The sequence below is a fragment of the Anastrepha obliqua genome, chromosome 1 (genome assembly GCF_027943255.1).
Source record: "Anastrepha obliqua isolate idAnaObli1 chromosome 1, idAnaObli1_1.0, whole genome shotgun sequence".
Lineage (NCBI taxonomy): Eukaryota > Metazoa > Arthropoda > Insecta > Diptera > Tephritidae > Anastrepha > Anastrepha obliqua.
Window position 1 is genome coordinate 8,430,582 of NC_072892.1, and position 21,990 is coordinate 8,452,571.

At 37.8% G+C, this 21,990-nt stretch overlaps 1 protein-coding gene across 1 annotated transcript; it reads left to right on the plus strand.

Moving 5' to 3' along the window:
- Window positions 1-19,173: 19,173 nt before the first annotated feature.
- On the plus strand, window positions 19,174-21,264 carry LOC129236460 (uncharacterized). The gene is made up of 2 exons (XM_054870865.1): window positions 19,174-20,958; window positions 21,025-21,264. Exons 1-2 carry the CDS (start codon window positions 19,174-19,176, stop codon window positions 21,262-21,264), a joined length of 2,025 nt encoding a protein of 674 aa, XP_054726840.1.
- The last annotated feature ends 726 nt before the right edge of the window (window positions 21,265-21,990 follow it).

The window sequence follows — 21,990 nt, forward strand, 5'->3', positions numbered from 1 at the left end:
AATGCGATCGTTTTTATTTTATAGTATGTTATTATTGACATCAAATATTAAACAAAAACAATTTTTTTTCACATATTTTTTGTAGTGGTGTGGCACCAAAGTAAGCGTCTTAAAAACGAGATAGGTAGCTTGTCAACCGGATTTTGGATCTTTAGGACATCAGAAATGAAAAAGTTAAACTGATTATTATTTTGTAGACTTGTGATTCTGGCAGGTGCTAAAATGGGAAATTTTTTTTTGAAAAATAACAAAATGGCGGACTTTTGAAAAAAAGGTATGTTTTTCGGGTGGAAATCAGACTGTAGTATGGAAAGTTAAGGCTGAAAAGAAACGAGAGTAGCACCTGCCAGGATGATATTATAATTAGGCTCTGTATATTACCACGACTTCCACCCAAGCCCAGGTGGTTCCGTACTTTTTGTTTCCTAAAGTTGTGAAAAATTATCACAATTCATTCTAAACGCGCTAAGCTACCTTGAAAGGAAGAAGCAAAAAGGAAAAAATATACCAATTTTGGTAAAAAAAGGTCAAAAACATCAAAATTGTTGCGAAATAGTTTTATTACTTAATTTAAAAAATCCATTAGGCTTCTTAGTGGATTGCATTTCAAGAAAAAAAGCTATACAAATTAGGCCGGGCTATTAAAGCTATACAAATTCAGCTGTTATTGTATAGCGCCTCTCCCGCAAAATATTGTGCTGGAGCGACTGGTAGAATGCAGTCATCCATTGCATGCATAAAGAGAAACATAAAATTACCGTTGCATTTTCGTAGAATAAAAATTCTGCTCACTTACATACACATACTTATATGTATGTATATATTTAGGTACATACTACATTTTTTTTAGCGAACAAAAGCGCTGCGAAGAAAAGCAAGAAAGATTCGTGGCGATTTGAATGGACTAGAATTCAATATGCGCTACGACGAAATTAATAAGAGAAAATAGTGAACTTTAATAAATTAAGCAAGAAAATGCACTACGTAAATACAGGGTCCGGTATTGGAGGTGTAACCAACTTTAAATGCCCGTGTAGCAGCTGTCTGTTAGTTGACTAAATGAGTATTATTTACAAGCGCATGGAAGCATTTGCGAAAAAAGAAAAAAATTGAAAATATCTGACCGTAGCATTTGCCGCATACTGAAAAATGATATCAAAGTCAAACCTTAAAAAGATCCAAACGGCGCATGATCTCACACAAAAGCAGCAACAAGTCGGACTTGAGAGAGCGAAGGAGTTGCTTGGATTGGCCGAAAGAGGTCAATCTCCGAACTTTGTGTTTTCTGATGAGAAAATTTTTCAAATTGAACAATTCGTAAACTCCCAAAACGATAGGGTTTATTTTACCGACCAATTCATACGAGAATTTGAGTAATCGATTGGTTATCAGGATGCAGCACCCGCCACAGGTATTGGTTTGAGGTGCTATAACCGCAGATGGGCGCTCTCCAATCGCTTTCATCGACCCTGGGCATCAAGGTAAATGCGAAATATTATCGGAAAAATATTTCGGAGGTTGCTTTGAAGCTGTGGACAGGCAAACATTTCGGTGGCAAACCATGGACGTTTCAACAGAACTCGGCATCGTCTGACAAAGCTCGATTAAACCAAGAATGGCTTAAAAACAACGTTCCAAACTGCATAACGTCCACACAATGGCTCTGAAATTCATCAGACGCGAATCCGATGGATTATTCTCTTTGGGCCATTTTGGAGTGCAAGGTCCGAACTAGATTCATCAGTCTCGAGGCGTTCAAAAAAGCCATTGCCCGCGAGTGAGCCAAAATACCTGCAAGTCACATTCGGGCAGCTTGTGATTCGTTTCTGGACCGTCTCAAGGCCATAGCCAAGGCAAAAGGTGGTCATATCGAGCAAAAGTTATTTGATTGTTAATTTTGTATTATTTTCACACATTTTTTTACTTAGTATAAAAGAAATTTTGCAAACTAAATTTATGGCCTTTTTAATTGGTTACACTTCGAGTTACGGACCCTGTATTGTTGCTCAGGGAGACTATACTGAATAATAAAGTGTAGTTCAAACCACAAAATTGTGTTTTTCTTATCAAACCGCAAAAGTTATTGAGCAACTTAGTGCTTTGTATTAAAGAAAATTCGTGACATCTCAACGAAAAAATTTCTCAAAAATCAACCGAATCTTGTAGACACGTGGAACTTGCACTTTGTTAGACTAAAATTCAATGCGCTAGAAAACTGCATACCAAAAGAAATTCTAAAAACTCTGGTTGAAAAATTTAGAGTTATGATAAATTTAGAGTTTTGATAAATTGTTCAACATTTTTTAAAAATGTACTGAGTTTGAAACTTGGCTTTGTACAGGTTTTGTTGTAGTACGAGTGTAAATTATATATTTCTGAAAAAATTGAGGCGTGTCTCAACGTGGTGTATATGGGAAGAACTTCTAGGGTACGAATTAATAGTGCTTGGCCCAAATATATATTAAAGAGTGAAAGCAGTTTAAGCAAAATCCACACATCGTCACGGCAATCATTTTAAGGCACATATGTAGATATATATGAGTCCCATTCATTAATTAGAAAAATGCACTTAGCCTTATACGTGTGATGACATGCAGTTTGCGAGTGCGTCTTCATCTTCTCCTTCCATTCACCATTCCTTCTTTCGTGTATCCTCAATTTTTGATTTGAATTCATTCTGACAATGTGTCACGCCTCGATGCCGGGATTTGCTCTGTTCCTACAATTGTTCAGTGACATTTGAGTGTCAGGTGCGCCCACCCAATCAACGTTCAATATGTAAAAAATGATGTCAACTATTCCTGCTACATATAAACTTATGTATGTATGAATGTGTGCATGTACCTAACTACATATGTACTCGTACTTACAGCTCATAGTCTGATGATAGTCATAACGTGCGCTGAAAAAAATGAGAACAGCCAAAACGAATATGGCAAAAAAATGGCAAATGTAAATAGAATAATAAAGAATGGCGAAAAAATAGGAATGCCGTCAAGAAGAAACAGCCGAAGGATAGTAGTTGGAGAAATTCAATTTCGCTCCACTAATCCATTTATCAAGGTTTATATTTAGGTGTGTAGATATGTGTGTATGTTCGGCCGTTTAGCAATGTATGGGTGTGCGACTGTTTTATTTGCTGCCACTGCTTTTGGCAGCGCACGAAATATGACGGTATATTTATGTGTGTGTCGGTGCACATATGGCAAGGGTGGGAGGCGTATATGAGTGGCATCGAGGTACTGCCAAGTAGTCTTATACGAAGCAGCAATTTACTTAATGAAATTGTTGGCGAAATCGTGAAACAGTGAAGATAAGCTGGGCACTAAATCATAAGTGATAGCCGCACTCTCACGCATACATATGTGCATATGTATGTATGCATAGCCCACATAGATAACTTTAGTAATATGATTACTTGGGGATTATGGGGCATACGCAGATATGTAAGCGTTTATGTGTGTATGTATAAATTGAATTCTATACAAATCAGGATGATAACTATTCATTTCGTTCACGATCAATCTGGCCGGGAATTTGGATTATAGCTTTAGATATCTACTTATTAGAATATTAGTAGCGAAAGTCGTCGATTGGAGCATAAACTAATTGGATAGTTTAAGAAATGCCGAATATTTCTTGTAACATATTCGTAAATTGGATCCGGTAACACTGTACACTCACATACTTATGCACTTTTCAAGTCGCTGAAAATAATGTTCACAATATTCCGAAAAATCCTATGTACCTATAGTCCAATTTCGGTCAAATATACGGAATATTTGGAAGACAAATTTTGAAGCAAATCTTCGGTGCTGCCAAAGACAATGGAGAATGTCATATTAGATGGAACCATTAACTGGACCAACTTATAATTCTAATGCAAGACAGAATAAACTATAAATAATATGAGATGCAGAACACTACGGTCATCACGGGAATGAAATTGCCGATGAATTAGCCAACTGTGGTTGTTAGCGGTTACTCCTCTGGGACCAAAGCCAAAAATCGGAATCAGTTCTGCAGGATTCATGAATTGGATCAGCGATTATATATGCAATTTATATAAGGACCGATGATTCGCAGAACTGCAAAGTGTTTTGTGACCAGTCCGAGCATAAAACTGTCGAACTTTCTTTTAAAACTTGGAAGAAAAGACGTTCGGTACGTTACAGAACACAATGCGTGGGTCAGCATGTGACCACCATTGGGCGCATTGAGGACACAATTTGCTTGTCTTGCCTAAAGGAGTCGATCATCCTCATCATAATTGGCATTACAGTCCGGGGTGGACCATTGCCTCTTCTACAATACGCCTCCATTCTTTTCGACAGTCCGTTTTCGCTCTAGGTTGTGAGCTTTTCCTCTTTCGTATATCGTCTTCTACGTCTTGCAACCATCGTCTCCTTGGCCTTCCGCCTTCAGGATTTGCTTGAAAAACTTTTTTGGTCGCTCTTTCGCTACTCATTCTTAGAACGTGTCCACACTACTGTAATCTTTGCGACTTTATAGCCCGCGATTACATCACTGACCTCGTGGTTATAACGTATACGGTATGTACCGTCTCGTAATCGTGTTGAGCGGAATATTTTTCGGAGAATTTTTCTTTCAAATCGCATCAGTAAATTCATGTCATTAACTTTAGGTACGTAAGTGAGAACCGGTCTTATTATATTGCAGTTTTGTGCATCTGGAGCTTTTGTTCCAACTTCATAAGTTTGATATGGCAATTTGATCTGTTAGCTGCCTGAATACGGTCTGGTATAGATACGGACGCATTCTTATTTATGCTGAGTGCTACGTCTAAGTATTTAAACTCTATCATGAAGGAGTCGTGCAATATATTTCGTCTTTTCTTCATTTATCTAAAGTCCCGCGTGAAATCGTTCTGAAGAGCTCCCTATTTCTCGCAAGAATCCCAATGTCGTCAGCGTATGCGCGTATTTGTGTGGATTTATAAAATATTGTGCCACCTTGATCTATTTCGTTTATTGCTGAATGCAGTATTAAATTAAACAAAAGCGTCCTTGCCTCACGCCGAATTTCATTTCGGACTCGTCAGATATTTCGCCATTCATTTTTACTTTATTATAAAAAAAAAGAAAAAGGAGCCGCATAACACTGAATATTTTCTCTGTGAGTGTCCTGCTTTTGCTGGAGAAAGCCTACGAATTTTGGCTGGCGATGTTTGGAGGATGAGTAAAATTCGTTCTCACAAACTGGAAGATATTTTCAGATTTATGAAAGAATCGGGAAAATTCTCACAGATCTAACTACCTCTATGCTCCTATTCTATCCTTTATCTTTCTTTCTGTTACTTCTCTCCTTTCCCCCTTGACTATCTACCCTTTTACTTTTCAGAGCTTTGAATACAACGGGTTTATCAGTATGAGTGTTTTAGGAGTTACGCAATCTCTCAGTACTTCTCGCCTTGACCTTTGCAAATTTCAATTTCAATAAGAAGAGAAAATGTTATACGGTTCATCAAAGCTCAAAAATTAAGATAGCTTGGCCATACCATGAGAATGGACCTCACGAGAGCTGAACGAAAAGTGACGCTAAAGCATGTGCAACAAAAGCAAGAGGCAGACCAAGATCAAGATGGATTGACGAAATAGAAGGCGTCATAAGAAAAGTCAAAGTCAACAACTGGAAGCAATTAGCAAAAAAGCAAGAGCAATAAAGAAACAAAACAAAAATAATTGAAATTTGTTTGAAGTCGGGGGTTATAGAATCTATTTTAGTGTTGCACCTCACCGGGAGATATGGCACCGCGAGCCTTCTTTCAACCACAATCATGGGATTCAACCCAAAAATTCAAACCAAAAATATATCGAAAAAATATAATATTAAAGGAAGCGTGTTGGCAAGCCGCATATCTAAGATTGCCCCTTACTAACCCCTAAATGTAGAGTAGCAAAACTGACGGAGAGTAAAGCTAAAGATAAATTTCAATCGGCGCTGGCGGAAACTACGACCCGTAAAATGATAGACTCACGGAAGAACAGTGCAAAGCAACTGGGATCCAATGATACTTCAATATTCAAGGGGATTATCCTTATTCCAAGCCAAGTATGAATACTGGACAAGCTTCTGTGCAACCTTTCAGCTTAGGGGTGCACATAAAAATGGCTGATTCCAAATATCTAGTATCTACGTTGAGATAGCGTAAGGCTCAACGTCAAATAACGCAAAGCAGAAGGTGCTCTGCCGCGCCAAATGTACTCCAGAGGCGAGAAAATGTAGCCCTGCTAATATCAGGCAACTATGTCAAAAGAGCAGGACACAATCTGCCAGAAAGGGTTCAGTGCCTGAAGCATCGAGAGCAATAAATTTTGCATCTAAAGCTGCTCAGAAAACAAATTTAAACTGCAGAAAATCTGGTGGTGTAAGAATTTCAGTTATATCAAAATCTTTGTCTGCACAAATACTCTCCCGGGGGGAGCCGGAAAAGTTTGAGGAAATTCTGACAGAAGAGATGTATGAATAATGAAAATCCGAACGTGGGTTCAAAGGTATGCACTTCGGGACAGGCGTATTACTAGTCGAATGTGCAACCGAGGAAGCGCACACTGGTTGTGTCAAACAGCTCCAAAACAGAGTTAGGCACATGTGACGAGTGCAATGTATATAATGACTGTGTACCAATTACGACCGTCTGGCGTTGAAACAAGAAACTTCTGGACCTCATCATCACACAGAACATGCCTAACACACCTGCGGAGAATACTCAGCAACAAAGAGCTGAAAACAGCGACCAGTCAATAAAAGCAATCAATTGAACAGAGTAAATCCGGAAGATTAATAAGTGTGCTTTCAATCATGGGAGATTCGTTGTGTATAATTAGAGGGAGAATTTTGTGGAGATCGATAAGAAAATTTTGTTCGTAACTTAATTGCTTACTGCACAACTGCTGCTTCCAAGCAAAGGTAGTCACTATCGAAGAAGTGACTGATTGGCTGATTACTTGTGTAATAACTGTCAGCGACGTAAATATGTACTCAGACAGCCCAGTTTTAATTGGGATACTGAGCTTGATGATGGTGATCTCGAAACTAGACGGGGGATGCCTGGCATTTCCTTCGATCGCATTCAAAGCTGACCGAGTACATGAACTTGGAATGTCCTTAGATACTTCTGGTCATGGTCTGAGTCGGAGGCGCTTGAGGGAGCTCCTAAGATACCCTAACTTAGTGGGCGCCCTTACAGCGGAATGAGGTGGAATCATTCCAACACCTTCTTCATAGCTACCCTGCTCTTGCGGAGTTAAGAACTAAGTATCTTGGCACTCTCTTCTTTGCTGCGCCAGTAGCATGAAGGGGTTAACCTTAACTACTACCGCCTAATCGAGCCTCCGGTCGAATAGCGCTCGCCGCTATATTTGGCATTACAAAGTTTCTCTCAAGGCTACTGGAGTATTTGGACTTTGCTGACGATATTTGCAGATGTCGCAGAAGTCGACCGATATGCAAGCGAAGGCGGATTGAGAACCAACCACACCAACAATAACCACGTAACTATAGAAGGCAATAAAGTGGAGTTCGCTGATAGCTTCTACTACCTGGGCTGCACTAAAACAGCAGATGGTGGAACAAAAGAAGACGTTAACACCAATAGTCCGTGAGCCAGGCGCTAATTTTTGTCAGTTATTTCCTCTCAATCGATAATTCGTAAAATGCCTCAGATAGTTGCATTATGAAGCGTTGTAAACGTCAGCTACGGCACCGAGGGTGGGTTGAGCAGTGGTAGCCGCCCACGCGCGTAAAAAAAATTATTTTTAGTCATTTACTCCCGATTAAAAAATTGATCAAATTAAAGTTAGACTAATATTTTGAAGAAATAAAATTGTCAGCTAATTATAAAGTGGTGGATTATACGTCAGCTGGTCACACAAATATGAAAAAAAACATATTTTTTTTTCAATGATTTCCTCCAAAAGGAAAATTTATCAGATGATAGTTTATGTATTGTTTTTAATAAATAAATAAGTCAGCTGGCTATATGTAGGTGGAATGTGTGTCAGCTGATGCCCTGAAGGTGTAACGTAGGAGCTAGTCGGAAACATTTATAGCCTAAGTAAAGGTATCAGCTGACGAGTTTCCCCCAACATACTGCCAGCTGATTTGTTTTATTACTTACAGGATCATTTCAACAATCCGCACAAACATTTTTTTTCGGGAGGAAATGACGTAATATACTTGAAGTTATTTAACATTACATTTAATGTGCAAGCTGAAATGTATAATTTTAAGGCAATGTTTCGATTAAATCAAATCTTTTATGGGAACTTTCCGATTCTTAAGAATAGAAATAAATAAATATTTTGTTAAGCAAATCAACTAATTTATAAGTTTTCAGTACTTAAATTAATAATGTTTAAGATTTAATTCAAAAAGTTATTTAATTATGTTTGGTAATTTTATCATTTTCACTTTCGCTTCTGCTCATCTCACTCTCTTCTCTTTCTGAGTCACTGTCAGAGTCGCTGTCAGAGCTGTTTTCCACCATGTCTTCATTATCGTCACTGTTTAAAAATACAAAAAATAATTCAGTATACATGTTTAGCGTTACACGAATAAAATTTAAAAAAAATTTTTACCTTCTTCTGATTGAGTTATTTGATCAATGGATGTTGGTAACTTAGTACCAGAAAACCACATGAATTCATATCTGTTATCTATTTCTACCCAGCCATAGTCAGAAGGCTCATTGACAGTTGGTACTTTCAGGTGTGCTTGAGACCAAGTTTCCGAAATATAACATGTCCTTAGAAAATGATTATATAATTCCGTTTTGCACGAGGAATTTCGAAATGTATAAAATAGCCTTATCGAAAATCATTAATTTGTATTTCGCTTTCAATCAACCTAATTATACGCGTTATGCAGTGAAATATCTTGATAATTTAAGGAAAGTTAATGAGACACATCCAGGATTACACCCGAACTTTGAGAAGGGATCATTTGGCATTAAGCGGACAAAAAAACCTTTTTCAAAACAACCGATTGACCTCACTCTTGAGCAGACAATTAATGCTGATGCAGCGAATAAGCTGATTGGAATATCACACATAACTAATTCCATCTCAGCCAGACAGCGATGGTGTCGCAGCCATACTATTCGATCAACTATCATTAGCCATACAATGAAAGAAGCGGGGCTGAATACAGTGCAAGATGTGACGGCAGATCTTACAAATAGCCGAATAAGAAAGAGTACAGCCCACCTTCACAGATTTATTGATGGTATTATGCGTAATATCATTCCATTTCATGAAAATTTAGATAAAAAATGTTTGTATAACCTTTCAACCGAAAATATTGAAAATTTCTTGCTCAACGTTGAAGAGGAGGGTAATAAAAAATGAGAAGATTTTATTCAAAATTGCGTAAACGAACCGATCGAGTTTTAGCAGAGTATTTCTAAGTTGAATGGTAATACCTTTACAGACATGATTAAAAAAAAGAAAATTACATTTGCCCGAGGAGAGATGGAACTGCGAATACAACGTGACTTATTCGGACAACTGCTTCAAATTTCTCTAAAAAAAGAACTTGATTTGGATAAAGTGCTTACTTACCCATTAACACCAGTGCCACTGTCTCTGTGTCACCTTGACGGCACCATTTGCAAAACGCAAAAGTCGGCTTTGATGACTTTATTAGAAAAATATAATCAATCTGAACCTGCTCAAGATACAGACGTTATTATATACGATGGATATTTCATGTTACATCAGATTGGAGAGCTTTGGAAACATTTCAAAAAAAGTATTGCAAATGATTTGTGCAAACAGAGCAAAAGTCATTATCATTGCCTTTGATAGATACATTTTTCCATCGATTAAAGACACTGAGCATAAACTCCGACCTATGGAACAAGTAAACTTCCGTATCGATGGTCCAGATCAAGTGTGAAAAAAAGATTTTTCAATTGAGTTAAAAAATACCAACTTTAAAGAAGCACTTGTACAGTTTTTTATCGAAAATTGGGAAAAAAATTATATGGTATCATAAAATAATTTATGTCAATGCTGACGATTGTTTTAAGTACGTAGTTACAGATTCTAAAGTGGTAAAAACGGTAGAAAAAACACTTTCGTGTCTAGCTCTCAAAGAAGCCGACACAAAAGTAATTTTCCACGTTTGCCAGTTAGATTTTAATGCAAATGTAACGATTCGTTGTTCGGATACTAACGTATTAATAATTATGTTAGCCAATATGGATAATATTGCAGAAGATATCCAAAGTTGTATGGAAGTCGGCGTCGGAAAAAATCAAAGATTTATCAACGTAACAGAATTACATAAAGAATTACGAGTAAATTTAAGTGCAGCGCTTCCTGCATTTCACGCATTCACAGGATGCGATTACAACCCGTCCTTTTTTAAGAAGGACAAAAACCGCCCATTTTCAATAATGTCAAAATCTGAAGAATTCACTGAATGTTTCATCCAATTGTCACAACCATCTGAGAAGAGACTTGACTTTTTTGAAAAAATACAAGAGTTTGTATGTAAACGGAATTATATAATCATTTTCTAAGGACATGTTATATTTCGGAAACTTGGTCTCAAGCACACCTGAAAGTACCAACTGTCAATGAGCCTTCTGACTATGGCTGGGTAGAAATAGATAACAGATATGAATTCATGTGGTTTTCTGGTACTAAGTTACCAACATCCATTGATCAAATAACTCAATCAGAAGAAGGTAAAAATTTTTTTTAAATTTTATTCGTGTAACGCTAAACATGTATACTGAATTATTTTTTGTATTTTTAAACAGTGACGATAATGAAGACATGGTGGAAAACAGCTCTGACAGCGACTCTGACAGTGACTCAGAAAGAGAAGAGAGTGAGATGAGCAGAAGCGAAAGTGAAAATGATAAAATTACCAAACATAATTAAATAACTTTTTGAATTAAATCTTAAACATTATTAATTTAAGTACTGAAAACTTATAAATTAGTTGATTTGCTTAACAAAATATTTATTTATTTCTATTCTTAAGAATCGGAAAGTTCCCATAAAAGATTTGATTTAATCGAAACATTGCCTTAAAATTATACATTTCAGCTTGCACATTAAATGTAATGTTAAATAACTTCAAGTATATTACGTCATTTCCTCCCGAAAAAAAATGTTTGTGCGGATTGTTGAAATGATCCTGTAAGTAATAAAACAAATCAGCTGGCAGTATGTTGGGGGAAACTCGTCAGCTGATACCTTTACTTAGGCTATAAATGTTTCCGACTAGCTCCTACGTTACACCTTCAGGGCATCAGCTGACACACATTCCACCTACATATAGCCAGCTGACTTATTTATTTATTAAAAACAATACATAAACTATCATCTGATAAATTTTCCTTTTGGAGGAAATCGTTGAAAAAAAATATTTTTTTTTCATATTTGTGTGACCAGCTGACGTATAATCCCCCACTTTATAAATAGCTGACAATTTTATTTCTTCAAAATATTAGTCTAACTTTAATTTGATCAATTTTTTAATCAGGAGTAAATGACTAAAAATAATTTTTTTTACGTGCGTGGGCGGCTACCACTGCTCAACCCACCCTCGGATCCGCAGCTGACGTTTACAACGCTTCATAATGCAATTATCTGAGGCATTTTACGAATTATCGACTGAGAGGAACTTGGTCGTGAAAATCTGTCGCTGGCTTACGGACTACAAGCTCAGGATGTTCAACGTATGTATATGTCAAATTGACGATGCTGCATGGAAATGAAAGGTGCCTTGTTTCGAAAAGGATATCGCAGAAATTTCAATGCTTCATCAACAAATGCTTGAGAATAATATGCAAAATATTCTGACCCAACATAATAAGAGACGAAAAACTCTGGGGACAAACGAACGAGGAGGCCATCTTACACCAACTAATACGCAGGAAATGGAGGTGGATAGGCTACGCTCTTAGAAAATCACCCCTTGGCATCATAAGAATGGGCCTAGATTGAAATCCTTAGCTAAGCAAAAGCCACGGCCGGTCAAAGCACACCTGAAAAAGATCCATTCTGCATGGCTCATTCTCCATAAACACAAGCTAGGACAATGCTAAGACGAAAACATCTAACTGCGTATGTTGAAGAAGCCTTGTATAGGCCCTATGCTTGTCAAAGGAGTAATTAGAAGAAAAACAAGCTTAGTAATTTCTAGGAAAACCATCTTTTTTATCACCGATTCGAATTATTTCTGCTTGCCAGCGAAAGGCATTTGCCAACTCACAGGGATACAGGCATAATAGGTGAGAAGCACGTCTTTGCCAACTATTGTTAGGAGTTAGTTTTGAGTCGATAGTAAAGGGTTTTTTAGAATATCTCAATTTTGCTTCATATTCGTTTTGTGTATCAAATAATATATAACGGGTGTTTTTTTACCTGCCTAAGAACTATCGATAACTGTGGTTTGACAGTAGAGAATGGCAAACTGTGTTGGAAAGTCGTTTGAAAAGTCATAATGTATCGTTCACCCCAGAACAATGCTTCGAAATTGTGGACATTTTTTGTTTTGTTCATTTTAATCTGTTCGGGAAGTTCATAAGACGTAGTAGTAAAGAAGACGCTGAAGTGTCGATTCATCATCGTTCTCAACTTATTGGCCCCGGTCTTTTGACTACGTGCAACATTTCATAAAAGCATCTTGGCTTGTGTGCCTATAAAATATAGCTCGTGCAAGAATCGAAGCCAGATGACCTTCGTTTGCGTTGGATTTCTGCTGATTGAGCTCATTTAGATTAAGGGGTTATATACAGTTAGAGTTTTCAAAAAATTGATTTTTTAAGAGGTGTTATTTTGGTATTCAAAGAAAAATGCAATTATAAATGATCGGATGTTTATTTCACTATAAAGAGAAAGGTATGCCGTTAATAGTGGAAAATAACATAAGGCAAATGACCACCACGACCACGCTTACAGGACAATATCCTTTTCAAGAAATTTTCCATAACCGAATTGCAAAGTGGCTGCCCTATGTCCCCGATAGCCTCACGAACTCCATATTTGAGGTCTTGAATCGACTCTGGGCTGTTGGCGTAGACCTTCTTTTTAACGTTGCCCCAAAGAAAAAAGTCACAAGGTGTTAAATCACAAGATCTCGGTGGCCAATTGTGATCACCTCATTGAGAAATAACATAGTTCGGAAACTTTTCCCGTAAAAGATCAATGGCTTCGTTGGTTGTGTGGCACGTAGCGCCGTCTTGTTGAAAATAAACGTGGTCCAGATCAATACCTTCCAATTTCGGCCATAAGATATTGTTAATAATCTCTCGATAGCGGTTTATAACACCTCTTATTGGAAAACACTTTATTTAAGAATACACACAGAAAATTTAATTCGAAGGTACACGCAAATGTGGCGTTTCAGGTTAGACTCAGTGCTTTTCAAACTTTAAACGCATTTTTTTCAAAGTTTTCAACATTACTCGAAAACGGCCAAACCGATTAGTCTCAAATTTCAACATGAGCTTTTTAAATATATTTTTTAGTAACTGGTCGAAGATTTTTTTCACCGATAAGTGTTTTTTTTTATAAGTAATTTAAGGCCGAAATTTTTGTCAAAAATCGAGTTGGTTTTTTTTTTTGAGGAACCGGTATTTTGTCAAAAAAATTTATTTTGCTTATTCCTTCGATTAATTACTAGATTTAACATTATTTAAAGGCAATCTGTTTGGTTTTTTTAATTTCAGAGGTTTCGAGGATCCTGTTCAAAAATCTAGTGGTCACCACAAAACGTATTTTTTGAGAGAAGCTCCCAGAGATCAGCTATAGCTACTTTCCAAATAAATAGTTTTACTAATACTAAGTCTTAAAATACAGTTAAAAGGTAGCATAAATGTGTACAAAGTTTTAGATGAATACATTTAAGAACATTCTCAGAAAAAATTCTGGAAAATTCGCTTTTTTCGTATCCAAAAACTAAATGCCTTGAATTCATCTACCAGATTATAAAAAAATCATTCCGAATGCATTCCATTTTGTATTATCATTTAAAGTTCTCAAGCTCTTAAAAACACACCCCATACATATTTACAAGTATATATCAGTGGTAGTAAAAAGCATACAATGCTATATGTGCACATATAAAATACAAGCAAATATAAAAGAAAAGCTGTTTCTGGTTGTTCAACGTCGCAGTCACGTACTCAGGAGAAACCACAAGCTTATATACGCCATCGCCTAACTGGGTGCCTGACTGACTGACTGCAATTGAAAAGGAAAATGCTGAATTTTAAACTTCTACTAAGCTTGTGTGCTGATGCATTCTTCTAAGGCTGCCACCCGTTTCACCATAGCTATTCGGGTTCCACTTCTGGTGCGCGCTTTTTAACGGCACACGTTCACTTTATTTTCAACAACTTGTGCTGTCGATTTTTATCGCATTTGAACTTTGACCCAATTTCGTAGAAGGCAAACACTGGAGCACAGGCTTAGTTAGTCGGGAACACGGAAATGCAGCAGCACCAGCAGCAAGCAGGAAAAGGAGTCACACACACGCGCACATGCACACATGTATGTGTATGTGAAAAGATCGGCATTTGCAGTGGTAGTAGTACTTTTCCATATGTGAGTGTGTGTGTGTGTATGTGTATGTATGCGAAGCAAATTTCTTGATGCACCGTGTGATTATAAGCACCAGCACTTGCTGCAAATTGGTATGGCAATGTTGCACGAACATAGCAAACAAAACACCCATACACACACGCAACAATTCGAATATATGAAAATGTAAAAAGCAGGATACGAACGCTAGAAGTCTTATAATAGCGATGGCCAAAAGGCGATGGAAGGTGAGTGAATGGAAGAACGATTTTACTAATAGCCCCAAGCGCACACCAATAGTCGCAAAATAAAGGCAGATTGTAAAAAGTAAGTACGAAGATATGAAGGGGGGCACGCTCGATAAGCAGGAGTCGACGACTGAGTCAGTAAGTCAGTATGTCTGTGGGTATAAGTGGGTGCTCTCGTGAGTATGGGTACCGCATTAAACCCGCCAGTATCACGACTACTTCTACTTTGGCAACGACATTCATGTTGATATGGCGCCACTATAGCAAAGCCTGCATTCAAAGTCACTGGTCTCTTCGTGACTGCATTACAACTACTTCAAAATAGTGCGAAAGTGGCTCTGGTGTGCGTACAATTGTTTCCGCATCAGAATCGAGGAGGTTACTGCAGCTAATGCACATTTTATTGAATTATTTTATAGATTTATTTATAGTAAGCGGCCGCCGTAGCCAAATGGGTTGGTGCGTGATTACCATTCGGAATTCACAGAGAGAACGTTGGTTCGAATCTATGTGAATCACCAAAATTAAGAAAAACATTTTTCTAATAGCGGTCGCCCCTCGGCAGGCAAAAATAAAGGCTAATGAGTTTTACTCTTAAGTTGTCCTCAAATACCTTTTATTCCTACAGGGAAGGCAGAACTCCAGAAAAGAGTTAATGCCATCCTGGAAAAAAATAGGTTTGCTCTAATCTTGAGGTTGCTGTGGGGACCTTGCAGGGAAGGAGACTGTTGAGCATTTTCTCTGTAAATGTCCGGGTTTGGCAGCTAGACAATTAAGATCACTCGGTGCTCCTTTCTTCGACACCCTGGGGCAGTGCTTCAGCCAAAATCCCATCAATCCTCTCCATTATATCAACAGTTCTGGCTGGGTGTAGATATCTGTCTGCTGGAGGTCTCATAATGGTATCAAAAGGCGCTTTAGTGCTACTTGAGGAGTGTCAGAGTGGCACTTTAATCCTTTCACCTACCTAATCTTGAGACAATCGAATTTGTTACTGGGGATATGAATTTTCGTCAAGCTTTTGTACCGCTTGTAGTTACTTATAGTATAAGGCTTTGTCTATAAACATCTAAAGGTAAATGTAAAATGTTGATTACCTCGTCATTTGTATGTATGCACGTATTGCATTTGTGCGTGTGTTAGAGGTAAAATTGCATAAGAAAGAATTGAAGAAAAGAAAAGTGAATACAGAAGAAATACGAACAAAAGCCCAAAAAAGCTTCCTCGACTTTTTATAACTGGCTGAATAGCCTATTGTAAGTTAATTTATAGTTGCAGTGGAAAAATGAACTCACACAGGCCTAACAAACTACAGGTAGGATGGACCAACTTTTGAAATTAGTGAACTTCTGGTTTAGCACTGGGAGCAATTACTTACTTCTTCAACTTAGAACTACGTTTGTACTACTCAATGGTCAAAAGTTCCAGAGACAACCGCCAGGTGACGCTCTAAGTCAACTAATTTGAGTTCTAATTTTTTGTGTTACATTTTCTACATCTGGAATGTTAATGTCCTACGAAAATTTAAGGCGTTACATACGTCCAGAATTAAAAAAAAAAAACGATTTTTTTCTACAGATTATTATTATCTATAGTTTTAGGCGTATTTCTGTGGAAGTCGATTGTAAAAGTTTTCCATAGATACACAGTTATGGTAGAAAATGTAACTGCCCGACGAGAGTTTGACGCGCACAGGCAGTTGTCGTTCGTTTAAGGGGGACTCTTATCAGTCGGCTTCAAAAAATCGATTTTTTTACTGCAATCGATAGATATATTATAGGGGCATATGCCCTCAAAATGTTATAGCGGAATTCAAAGTGATTTCGGAGTTACGGCCCTGTGTACCGTCGCTCGTGTGCGTATATTGTCTACCTTCTGAAAACTTTGAAACCCGTTTTCTCAAAACCATGTTTTTTAAAATGGCGTGTAAGATTTAAAAAATACGACGAAAGTTATCGTTTCAAACCGATAATCTATATGAAGATAATTAAAATGCGCAACCAATTAACTAACAAAATACAAAAAAAAATCATTTTTTAATGTTATTTAACAAATTTTTTGAAAAAAAGCGAAAAAAGCACTTTTTTTCAATAATTAATTGTGTGTTCATTTTTTCATATTTTTATACAAGAGTAGTCTATTATATGCGGGAAAGCCTTCTGAATAAGACAATATTTCAGGTAAAACTACGACCGCAATCTTACACGCCGTTTAACTAGCGCGCAACGAGAAGCTGTGCGAGATCCCTCATATGTCCGCCATTTTGTTTTTTTATTTATATTAAAAAATTGTTTATTACTCTTCAATCATGCCTTCAAGTAAATGCAAAAGATTATTCCTGTGTGTCGCTTTTTTCGCCCCGAAAAAAAATTGAGAAAAAACACATTTTTTTGAAGCTCCCCTTAAGTCAGCTGGCCCTTACTTTCGGAGAAAAAAATAAACAACAACAATTGCTTACTGATCAGGGAGACATGCAATATGAAGCTGGAATGAGAGATTATAAGTAGGTTAACAAAATAAATTTAAAAATTCATTTCAACTTCTTCCTCTAAATGCGCGCGACCTTGAGCGATATGCACTTCAAAGATGAAACTCGTCTTTTTCGAAACTACTTTTTTCGGTACGGTCTGCATGATAACTCATACAGTTTTTAATATTTTTTGATGCGGTTTTTTTTTAAATATTCGAAAGTGTTTTCTCTATATATGTCAAGCCGGATTTTTATATTTTTATTAAACAAATTTATAAAAATAATTAAAGTGTGAGATTTATAACGTTAAACGCATACTTTTTTTAAAATGCCGTAAATTGCAAAATTTTTCGAAATTCAAAAATCCGGTTCGAGAGACTATAACTACAACTTTATTTCACAAGAATTTTTTTACTTTTTACAGATCCATCAACATTTTAAAGAGAAATGATGCAGACCGTGGAACAACTTTTTTTCATTGTACTTTGGGTCACGTAATTTTTTATATACTAATTTTTGTAAAGAAAAATTAAAATTTTTTTTTTATAAAGTTTCAGTACTAATAAATAATGTGTAAAATTTTTTTATATTTATTTCTTTTGTTATCCCTTCTAAAAAAAGTTTTGCTTTTAGCGCATTTTTGGCGCTGCTGGACGTATGTAACCCATTAAAATACCAACGAAAATAGATTTTAATAAAATGTTTTTGCTAGTTGCCCTATATTATATAAATATGTTTAACGATATCGAATTTACAATATGAATATGTCGATATGGCCCACTGTGTTCAGCGATTTTGGCATAGCATACTACAAATAGTTATGCACTGTAGCATACTTTTAGGCATTTAGTTGTATGTTGCGAAGTAGGGTGCAACAAACTTGGTAAATTGAAAATACGAGATCTGGTTTCTCATTATTTTGATTGTTGAGTATTTAACGTTCCTTCGGCAAGTTCCTAATAAGTAGGATACTACTATATGCCTCATCTTTTCGCCAAGCCTTAGCAAGTGGTGAATAGATGAAGCAACTGGTAAAAATAAACATATTTTGTTGCTTCGTCAAATAAGCCGAGAAGAGGTAATAACAAACGCATAATAATAGACCACCCGTTCTCTCATAGAGTTGTGTGCCACATCCGAATGGCAGATTGTTATTTATGAGCAACTTTTTCATGTCAGAAATGTATTTGAGGATTTGCTTTTGTCTGCCAAGTGATGCCCGCTAATAGAAATGCATTTTTTCACCCTTTAGTGTTTCATACTCTCTGTGGGTTTCGAAGCCGGGCCCTACCGAATGCTAGTCACTCACAAAGCATTCGACAGGCAGCAAAAAAAATGTGTCAGGAATATAAAATGCATTCGCTCTACTTTTCCCACAATATGATGTGGATGTACAACCAAATATGCAGGCCCCAAAACGATCTTCTTAAGACTTCGCAAGAATAAAAAAAATTGTCAGAATTCGAATAACTGGGTTGCCACTTTTGCTTTTGCCTCAAATTTGTTAGTTAACGTAAATGCTGTTGTGCTGTTGACTACCATTTCATATCATTCGTTTCATTTCTACCATCAACCAAAGTAGCTTCAAAGACGTAAGTGGCGTAATGTATGGGAATTTCGATTAAACCGCCACACACTCAGTCGTCACAGTCCCTTTTTATAGATTCCGCTTAGCAATTTCGATACACAGCGAGCGTCTGCTGCATACCAATTCATGCGACACACCACTGCTGAACGGTGATAATGTTGATAAACACATGCACGTATTTTTAATTTTAATGCAAACGTTTTTTCGCGTGCAAGTGAAAGTAAAAGCGAAAATTATGTATTGTGCCGTTTCTTTCGTTGCAGTGGATCGAGTTCAAGTCAGTTCGAAAAAGGTATTTGAACAATGCGGAATAGACATTTGCATTGGCGCTTAGCTGCACTTATGATCACATCCTTGCTATTGGCAGCAGTGGCAGAGGGAATCGACGAAGAAGTGCACGAGCGTCTAATAAGCAGCACAAGAGAAGACGAAGCAGACACAACCACGAGAGTAGACGCTTTAGATGCAGAACCAAAATATGATTTCAAAACACTTGAATTCACGCAAATACTGGGCAATCTCGATTCCGCCAACCGCAGCCACCTCAAGACGTCCAATTTCAGCAGCGCAGATGGCAAAGGTCGGCATCCCTGCGAACGCCGTTGTCAGAGTAATCAACCGCTAACTTGCCATTACCACTTGGTCGTGCATCATTACCAGGCGTCGAGCGCGGCATGTGGGCGTTGCTTAGGTAACGACGCGAGCTGTTCGAAGCAGCAATGCATTTACGCCGATGGAGTGTACACACCCATAATAGCCATCAATCAAATGTTGCCCGGACCTCCCATCGAGGTCTGTGTGAACGACAATATTGTGGTGGATGTCATCAACTACTTGGCGGAGCCGATCAGCATACACTGGCACGGACTGTCAATGTTCGACACGCCGGAAATGGATGGCGCACCGTTTGTTTCGCAGTACCCCATACAACCAGCTGAAGGCTATCGTTACCAGTTCCCTGCAGAACGTGCGGGTAGCGTTTGGTATCATAGCCATGTTGGATTGCAGCGCAGTTTGGGTGTCGGAGGCAGTTTTGTTATTCGCCAGCCCGCGCAAAGTGATCCGCAAGCGTATTTGTACGATTACGACTTACCAGAGCACACACTCTTGATACAGGACTACATTTATGGCAATGATTTGAATCGTGTGCGAAATTTGCTCATTAACGGCAAAGGCAGAAATCACGTGTCAAATCTCTCCGACCGCGATCCACGTCATCGCTACGAACGCTTACAGATAGCAAATGGTAAACGCTATCGTTTTCGTGTTATCTACAATGGAGTCCACAACTGTCCCATTGAGTTTTCGGTGGAGAATCACAGAATGCTTATGATTAGTACAGACGGAAATGATATCGTGCCTGTGCTGGCTGATAGCTTTTTCATGGCTGCCGGTGAGCGATTCGACTTTGTTCTGCAGGCGAATCAGCAGGCGCGTAGCTACTGGATTAGAGTACGCGGATTTGAGAATTGTGCCGAAGAGAACATTTACCAGGGAGCGATTTTGACTTATCAGAGTGCCACGAATCGGGCACTTCCACTGGAGCCAATGACCAAAACCTCTCATTGCGCTAGCGACAGCGAAGAGTACTTCGTTGTTGGCGACTATGAACATCTGTCGAAAAAGACCGTGTCATTGGAGAAGAGTGGCTGTTCAAGAGCCGATTTTAAAGCTACCAATGTAGCTACAGTCGGCTTGAGCGCGCTGGAGAAAGTGCCATGGACAAGTGATACTGAATTTCTCACGTATTATTCGATATTTGGCTCCCGCACAGCTTCCCCCGCTACGGCTGTGAACTATCAAATCGATGACATCACCTTTAAGATGCCGCAAATTTCGCTGCTGCAAACCAACGGCCTCTACAACGAAAACGGTGTGTTTTGCAATCGTTCACTGCTGGCAGCAAAGGGGCAAAATTGTGTAACGAAAAATTGTCTGTGCACAAATGTGGTACGGCTGCCAGCTTATCGTGCGATCGAAATTGTTTTGGCCAACAATAACAATGAGCCGCACCCAGTGCACTTGCATGGCTACATATTCCGTGTGGTCGGTCAAAATGTTTTGGGCAGTGTAGTGGACGCGAAACAGGTGAGACTTAAAGCGATTCTTAAGAAATTATTTTCATTAGGAGGAAAATTATTATTGTGCTTGCAGATAAAGGATCTCGACAGACGTGGCCTGCTACAGCGCTCCACTGATGATTTTCCCATACAAAAGGACACTGTGCAGGTACCGCCGCTAGGCTATGCAATAATTCGTTTTTACACCAGCAATCCGGGCTATTGGATGTACCACAGCTCCTTGGATACTCAGGCAGCAAGTGGTATGGTGGGTGTCCTTAAGGTTGGGGAAGACCATCAGATAAAAGAGGTGCCTCTTCGTTTACGCTGCTGATGATGCAGCTGGGCGAATGTTGGACGCAATGCTAGGAAGTTAAGTGTATTTATTTTATTACTAAGTAGGCATGTACACTAAAGATCAAAACTGTGCACGAAAATTTAAAAAAATCTATTTATATATATTACAAAGATTTTATTAATCACTATATATTTATATGGAAAATATATAAAAAAAATTCAAAGATATATTATACTAACAAAATTAGTAAATAAATTCATGAGCTGAAACATATTTAATTCATAGGAATAAACTTAAAAAAACGGGCGAGTGTGAACACTTTAGTTCATTGACTTAAGAGCCGAATACGTGCACATTAAATTTAAATGACCTCCACGGTCTTTTTTTATTGCATCAATACTTTTTAGGTTTTAATATCACTGTTTTTTTAGTCTTTGTTTTGAGTTATATTTTGCCATGCCAAGAGAGCCAGCGCCCATATTTCATTAATAGTCTTTGAAGCGTCGCTTTCGAAAAAAGTTTGGCATAAATAATCGCCCAAACCTGATCGATGAGATCCAATAGAACAGTTTGATCCCATTTGCTACAAGACACTTTTTTCTTATTTTGCGGTATCTTTCGGAGCATTGTCCTGCACAAAAATATCTCCCTGCTCGTGTGCATTTTGGTGAAGCTTAAAGTTCGGAGCACTTTTCGCTTTAGTTCAAAGACGAACTAAATATATGTAGGTATGAGTAGGATGAACTAACTATTTGAGTCAGT

Coding starts and splice junctions, on each gene's coding strand:
- LOC129236460 (XM_054870865.1), top strand. CDS start 19,174: ATGCGGAATAGACATTTGCATTGGCGCTTAGCTGCACTTATGATCACA. Junction 20,959..21,024: donor GTGTAGTGGACGCGAAACAG/GTGAGACTTAAA, acceptor TTGTGCTTGCAG/ATAAAGGATCTCGACAGACG.